The sequence below is a fragment of the Carex rostrata genome, chromosome 9 (genome assembly GCF_964058835.1).
Source record: "Carex rostrata chromosome 9, lpCarRost1.2, whole genome shotgun sequence".
Lineage (NCBI taxonomy): Eukaryota > Viridiplantae > Streptophyta > Magnoliopsida > Poales > Cyperaceae > Carex > Carex rostrata.
Window position 1 is genome coordinate 3,931,702 of NC_135926.1, and position 8,247 is coordinate 3,939,948.

Sequence of the window (8,247 nt, forward strand, 5' to 3'; positions counted from 1 at the left end):
GTTAATTCAAATTATAGCATTTGCTATAAAAATTATATAACTGATTATATTTAACCATTTGGTATATCACATGATCCAAATCAATTGTGTAATTAATTTTCCTTCTGGAAAAAAATGGTGAGCAGAATTCATAATTAAAATGGTATACGAAGTCTTGGCGATAATTAAGGTACTAGGATGATTTCGAAGAAATCTTAGGTTTAATAAATATTGAGAGGAATTTGAGAGTTTTTTTCGGTACTTCAAAAATTAAATAACCAAAATATACCACAAGCATACGCTATTCCGAGAACCAGCCTTTGATCCAGTGACAAATGCAATACTTTTTGTGTGAGAGGTTGCAGGTTCGAAATCCAGAAGGGACAATTCTTTGTGAATATTAATTAGTTGGGTGATTTGATATCCAACCTTTACTAAAAAAAACATGCGCTATTGCTCACAAAATTAATTGGTAGAAGTAGGGATAGATTCATAATTTCTACCAAGTGGGACAGGAATCTGATTTGTTGAATTTTAGAAAAAAAATAGAGGAGAAAGAGAAAATGGCTTATAGTAAAAATGCATTGTTTGTGTATTTGATTGTCCTTTTTTTTTTTTTTTCTTCTCTTTACACATATCTTACATGGTGTATTTATATACAAAGTTCTAACTGTAACTTTCTATTTAAATACATAGGTTCTAACAGTAACTTTGTATTTTAGAGAAAAAGTGGAGTTGTATAATTAGATTCCCTTTTCTTTTATTAGTTAACAATGAAAAAAAATTGTACAAGAACATGTATAATTAGAAAGATTATGAAATTGAAACAAATGACCAAATAAAAGAAAAAGAAGAAATACCAATGCCAATACGAGGAGCTAAAAACTCTGAAAAAAGGGGAAAAAATGTTACATGGATAATTTGTATTAATTTTACAAATTAATATAAATGATACATGGGTGTGTGTAGAGAGAGAGAGAGAGAGAGTTGAGCTGTGGTCCTCTCTAATACATTGGATTATAAATTGATGGATTCGAAGTTCAAACAATCAATCTAAAGAGCTAAACATGTTCTTCATATTAAAATATACTTGGAGACCAAATTTTATATTTTTTTGGAACTTTTTTACTATTTGTTTAAATTTTTTGAAAATCACTATTTTTCAGAAATTTTTGGACCACAAAAAAAAGCAAACAATTTAAAAAAAAATATAAAATTTGGTCTCCAAGCACATTTTAATATGGAGAACATGTTGAGCTCTTTAAATTGATTGTTTGAACTTCGAATCCACCAATTTATAATCCAATGTACAAGAGAGGCATATACATTGTAATGTACCATAGTCCAACTCTCTCTCTCTCTATATATGTATATATAAAGGTTGGTTGATATCAAAATGTTTATTCCTAGGCCGTGGAACAAACATTTCGGATTTTATATTTGTAAAGTTTAAAAAATCGATCAAAACCGTTCAACATTCAATTTATATTAAAATGTGCTTGGAGAGCAAATTTTACATTTTTTGGAATTTTTTTACTATTTATTAATTCAGTTTAAAATCGTAGTTTTCAATGATCCATAAATTTTTCACTGTTTATTAATATCAGCGATTTTACAACTAGCTTAATAAATAGTAAAAATTTCCCAAAAATTATAAAATTTGGTCTCTAAGTACATTTCAATATAGAGATCACATCTAACATTTGGACTTTAAAAATCAGAAAATTAATTGGTATTAGCCACTCTTTCTCTCTCTCTCTCTCTCTCTCTCTCTCTCTATATATATATATATATAGATGGGCTACGGTGAGTTGCGAAGTAAAACGCGTTTCTACTTCACGCCGTATTTTTATTTTGAAAGTTCAAATGACCGATCCGAACCGTTAGATATTTAATCCATATTGAAATGTGCTTGGAGACCAAATTTTACATTTTTTGGAATATTTTTACTATTAAGAAATTTTGAAAATCGCTGATCCGATGGTCCAAATTTTTTTACTGTTCACAACAAAACAACAGTTTTCAAAATTGCTTAATAAATAGTAAAAAAATTCCAAAAAATGTAAAATTTGGTCTCCAAGCACATTTCAATAATATAAGAATATAGATTTAGTACGTGAATTTTTTTATGGCATAGCAGGCGCTGAGTGGGTAACTTGGATTTAAATTTTGGAATTGAGTTGGTAGTTTGGGTCCAAAGTTTAAGTCGGAACCACTAATTCGGTTTCAAAGTTTGAATCTGAACTACTAACTTGGTTCAAAAGTTTTAATTCAAACCACTAACTCAGAGCCTTCTAGATCTTTGAAAATCTAACGTACTCAATCAATTTTTCTATATTATTTAATAATAATTTTAAAATTCAAAATTCTCTGGCAAAATTTTTGTGCTATAAAATGTTCAAAGTTTACTTTTTCATTTATATTTAAAAATTTATAACTCAAATTGATGTAAAATTTATTATATTGGAACTCTCTTCTATATAACTTACATTTTTTTTCATAGAAAAAAATCTTATGGTAATTTGTTATAAATTTATTTTACTTGTGGTATCATAATATAAGAATGGAGATTTCATAAAGATAAACTGGATTTTTTTTTTCTATTTTTGTTGACTGAGTCAATTTTTCTATGTTTAGAAATATTAATGACGGACCAAGTATTTAATTATTGTAAAAACCATCATTGAGAGATCTAAAACGTGGCAGACCAGAATTGGTTAGTTTTCATAGATGGCAGGAAAATTCTGCCCACCAGTGGGCAGAGGATTTGATTCCTTCATTTCTCCTCTTCCTCTATAGTTTCAACAATGAAAATAGAAACAATCATATTTTTTTGTATTTTGTTTATGGCTATTGTATTTTTGTGAATAGATGAATATTAGATCTTATGCTGACAAAAGTAATAAATCTTTCTGATATGAAGAGAAAATGAATAACATCTAAAACTTTCGTGTACATATATTTCTACTGTTAAAATAATTTTCATGAAGAATATATATGTAGGGAAAATCCTTATTTGAATCATTTAATTATATATTTTTCAAATTTGTTTGTTTACATATCATCTTCTCTAAATTGTTTAATGATCTATCTCGCTTGTAGAGAAAATTAGATATTGAATCGCAATGATATTTAAAAAAAATCATGTTATATTTGCTCTTTTTTTCATTTGTTGTTGTTTCTTTTATTTTTATTTATTATTTGGATTTATGTTTTTTTTTCAATTTGTCTTTTATTTTTATTTTTTTTAATTTTGTGTGAATGTCAAATAAAAAAGTCTCTTCATATTCTATTCAATCTTATAATATGTTTCCGTTGCAACGTACGGGCATGATACTAGTATATATATATAGAGGTTAGCTAAGATCAAAGTGGTAGTTCCTGAGCTTTGGTGCTACCAATTAGTTTTTCAGTTTTCAAAGTTCAAAACGTCGATCCGAACCGTTCAAGTTAATCTCTATATTAAAATATGTTTGGAGACCAAATTTTACATTTTTCTGATTTTTTTTTACTATTTATTAAGCCACTTTGAAAATCACTGATCCAACGGTGGCTTAACAAAACAGTAAAATCAGAAGTCACCGTTGGATCAGCGATTTTCAAAGTGGCTTAATAAATAGTAAATAAATTCAGAAAAATGTAAAATTTGGTCTCCAAGCACATTTTAATATAGAGATCAACTTAAACGGTTCAGATCGATATTTTAAACTTTGAAAATTGAAAAACGAATTAGTAGCACCAAAGCTCAAGAACTACCACTTTGATCTTTGCCAACCTCTATATATATTTTAGTCTTGAAAGTTTTGAATTTATTTGCTACACGGTCAAGTGGTCAAAGAAGGACAAAAAACAGTATTCAATTAAATGACCCACTTGACCTATTGCTTCTCTTCTTTAGGAGGCATCCATCTTTCGTCCTATGACTAAAATAAGGCGCACCAGAATTTGGTACATTACAAGATTAATTTATTGTGTGCATCTAATTCTGTCCCGGTGCAGATTGTAATCCGTTGGATAGAAAATTTCGATGTTTCATTTGCTAGCTACATGTGCGAGTTAATTAATACTTCAAGCGCAGGAAGTTGATATTAATATCTAAATTGATTCTGAGACTTAATTTGTTAATAATATAAACAGTATATTTATATTACAATTTTTATAAATTAGTGAGAATACTATAATTAGGTAATTTGGATAATTTGAAAAATAAAATATATGATCACTACAAACCGCACCAGAATTTGTATCCTGATCATATCCATATCAAATTTGAGCGTTTTTCAAAAACTAGAAAAAAAATGATAAGAACTAAAACTCTAAAATGAAGAAAATTTGATTTATCCTACAAGATCTAGATATATAGATTGTATGCGACTCTGATAAACGGTTCGAACTTTGGAAATCAAAATTTGAAACCGAAGCAGCGGCGCCTTTAATTACACCTCATGAAGGACCGTAACATAATTCATATTACGATGCAAAAAAAGAAAAAGAAAAAGAAAACATAATTCATACTAGATATATATGAAATGAAACTATTAATAACAACATAAAAGATTTGATATTCTTATAACATTTTTGTCCACCTTACATAATCGGTACAATCACTCCTAATTAAGATTCAATCTGTACGTATTAGATGAAAAACCATTTGCATTTACTTTATTTGCCTAAAACTTCTACAGTATAATTAACATTTTATTTCCATTATGGTATACACAATTAAGAGTTAAGACCTTTCTTTAACGGGCCTAGCCTCAAGGCCCCCTCCATCCCTTTTGACAAGAGTGTATGACATGTGGGTCCCAAGTATCTTATCCCATGTGATAAAGAATGGCTGTGAGAAGTTGTACTTATTTCCGTATAGCTGGTGATGCACATCATGGTAAGCTGTGTTATTCCAGAATAACAAGTGGAATACATTTCCCGGTAGCCAAAAGCCGCAATGGTCGTCGATCCCTTTTATTACAGAAAAAGAGAAGAAATAAATTGAAGTACGAGGGGACATGCCGGAGAGTGTAAATGAGAGGGCCGCACCGATGGTGTCTAGGAGGAGGCCTTCGATCGGGTGGTTATATTGGCTGCCAAAGCTGTAAGGGACGACAAGCCGGTGATGCCATGAGTGAATGTGCCGGTACAAGAACTTGTTAATGTGCATGTACCGGTGCCAGAAATACTGCCACGTATCCATCACAAACATGCCTATGAGGAATTGACCTGACACAGTAAGTAGGGATGGTTGGCGCATAGGAGAAGTTTGAGAGTTTTCTCCAGTATACTGAAAAACAGAAAAATGATATGTATTTTATTTTTTAATGATAGCACGCAGAGAAGTAAATACGTAATTGGAGATTAGGAAAAATAATATGTCAAAATCATGAAAACACATTAGTTGTTTAGTTATTATTTTTTCAATTATTGGTGGTTGCAAACTTGCAATCAAATTAATTAATAACCGATTGAAAAGGGAAGAGCCACAAGGAGAAGTAATTGACTTGCCTTATCATATGTGTGCATATAAATACAGATATATTAATGTGATGGATTCTAATCACAAATGTAATATATCACAAATGGAATTCTTTGTTACATATTTTTTGACACAGTTTTCCTGTCACGAGTTACTGACTAATGGGTCCCAATGAACCAAAATTAGAGTGCCATTCGTCATGCAGTGACTCGTAGCAGCAACTGCATGTGCTAGGAATTTGAAGAAGAGAATCAATTTTTTTGTGAATGTGAATTATTGATGAAAACATCCATCCACCTAGTGACCAGTTGTACACCACTTCTAATTAATTGCACTGCTTTCTCTCTGTTTATAATGAAGGAAGCTACATATAAGAAGTTGATATTCATGCATGCACATGCTTGTGTCACTTGGTGATGATAGACATTTCGTATCAGCTTGGACCCCTATAACAATTAAGATTAATTGCAAGCTACCTATATATATCTTCTATTATATATATAAACGCACTTCATTTTAGTAATATATTTTTTTTGGAGACAAATTCTATACACTTTATTTTCTTTCAATTATTCTATGAAGGAAATATCCGGTATATAATTTTTTTCTTAGCTTTATTTAGATTCTTACAGACAATACAAGTTTTGAATGATACCGTCATTTATTAAATCAGTAATTAACAATCATAAATGAAAAACAGCATATAGTCGTACGTGTAATTAAATATAATTATATATTTATATATCACAACACATTCAGCTTCTTTATAATTTATTCAATTATTTAAAAATGTGAGAAAAACATGTAGGATTTGATGTATTCATATATACTCACAGTAGGATCAGCTCAACACAAGTAAGAATCAACCTAGCTATATCGTTTTGTTTTCAGTAAACAGGTGAAAAGTGTAAATTAATAGTAGACTAACAGGATTGATTCCTAATTTTGTCTTTTGGCCAAAGCATGAAGAACCCAATTTCACTCGTCAATACTAGTTTGCATGTTTCCTTTTTCTCAGAATATATATCAAATGCGATATACAAAAAAGAAAGAAAAGCTGCATGGTAATTATGAAAATGGCACAAAAATTGGCTGAAATTTGAAATAATATGCGTCTTAATTTTATATGATTATGTTGTGAATCATCTATATATGTATGCATGTCCCTGTAACAACAGATATCAGAAATTCAGAATGCAGCCCGGAGTATCTGTCAACGTATTTAATTTTTTTTTCTTTTAATATGAAAGTTGCTTTATTAAGAAACTTCAGAAGACCCACGTACTATATATAAGTTAATTTTATTATTAAAGCAGTTAAAGTACAAGATATATAATCTCATAATGTTTGATAAATTTACCATGAACACGAGACATGCGACGGCAGACTGGACCAGCTGTTGAAGCAAAACTCCCTTAACGACATCTCGTTTTGGTACCAAGTTCTTCTTCGCTTCATCCTCTCTAGGATGCAACCTATACTGATCTAATGAGCCTAGCATCATGTACATTCCAGAATAGACCCAATACACCACAATTGGTACAAATATTGCCAAAAGTTCATCTGAGGGATCCATGCAAAACAAATTAAGTAGAGAGTTGTGAAATGCAACTAGCTAGGTTTTGAAGTGCGAAGAGATAATGAGAGGGTTGGTGCTTATATAGAGCAGTTTACATAGCTTTCACTTTTTTTAATATGATACGCTGCGCATGCATTTTCGAAAGGTAGGAATTCAACTGGTTCTAAATGACGGCTTTTGCTCCAATCCATTGTTTTACTTAATTTTACCTTTAAGCTTAGACATTTCTTATTAATTTGACCTGCAACTTTTGACCCAATATGATAATATATGATCCAAACACATTTACAGTAACATTTGTTACTTGAAATATTCAGAAAGAGTTTACAAATTTACCTCAACATGAAAGAAGCATGCTTCAAGACAAATTAGAGTTGTTGATGTTGATATATATACTTGACGACCCAATGTTTTGCACTCATGATTCTCTATTTTTCGAGTTATTTAATATAATATCATGATCAAATTTATCTCTTAATTATCATGATATATTGCACAATTTGTAGGGAAGGATGATTGTCAAAAATAAAACTTCGAGTGTCAACTCGCCACAAGTCAAAAATTTGATTGCCTCCCATGACATTACACAAATGTTGATTCAAAGTGTTAATTTTGACGAGTCATATATATATATTCTATTTTCTATTCTTGATTTTGAAGTTTGTTTTCCTAGTTAATTTACTACTCAATGCTCAATTTTAAATACAAAATTATCATGATATCCAGAATGAATTTATCTTTATTTAAATATTTCGATCAATTGTATTACTTTCTAATTTCCAACATTAATTTTAATTTAATGATAATTCTTCTTTCGTAATGTTTGATATTCTTTTATGTATAATGAAATGTCTTGCCAATTTAATTACTTGAAACTATATTTTTCTATAAAAAAAATAAAGAATACGACATAAAAAAAAAAATAGCATGTATATCATATATTATGAATATTTATCAAGTGCATGTTTTTTAAAGAAAATCATCAACTTCCTACAAATTAAAAAGCCATAAATAACAAATATTCCAAATATTATAATATAAACAACCAAGAATATTGTGATCATTTCATACTTCAAATTGAGCATTATGTAACAAATTAACTGCTGGAGTGTTTGTCATTGATTACATAATTCGTATGGATGATGTTAAAATTGAAAATTTGATCAAGTGGTAAAGATAATGCTATTTGTATGGGAGGTCGCATATTCAAAGTAAGATG

The 8,247-nt window shown here is 29.6% G+C and overlaps 1 protein-coding gene across 1 annotated transcript; it reads right to left on the reverse strand.

Moving 5' to 3' along the window:
* Positions 1–4,515: 4,515 nt before the first annotated feature.
* On the reverse strand, positions 4,516–7,078 carry LOC144559467 (sphinganine C4-monooxygenase 2-like). Its single transcript, XM_078308492.1, has 2 exons — positions 6,810–7,078; positions 4,516–5,257 (listed from the first exon to the last, which is right to left on the reverse strand). The coding sequence occupies exons 1-2, from the start codon at positions 7,023–7,025 to the stop codon at positions 4,709–4,711; spliced, it is 765 nt and encodes a 254-aa protein (XP_078164618.1). The 5' UTR covers positions 7,026–7,078; the 3' UTR covers positions 4,516–4,708.
* Positions 7,079–8,247: the final 1,169 nt, after the last annotated feature.

Coding starts and splice junctions, on each gene's coding strand:
- LOC144559467 (XM_078308492.1), bottom strand. CDS start 7,025: ATGGATCCCTCAGATGAACTTTTGGCAATATTTGTACCAATTGTGGTG. Junction 5,258..6,809: donor TCGCATGTCTCGTGTTCATG/GTAAATTTATCA, acceptor TCTGTTTTTCAG/TATACTGGAGAAAACTCTCA.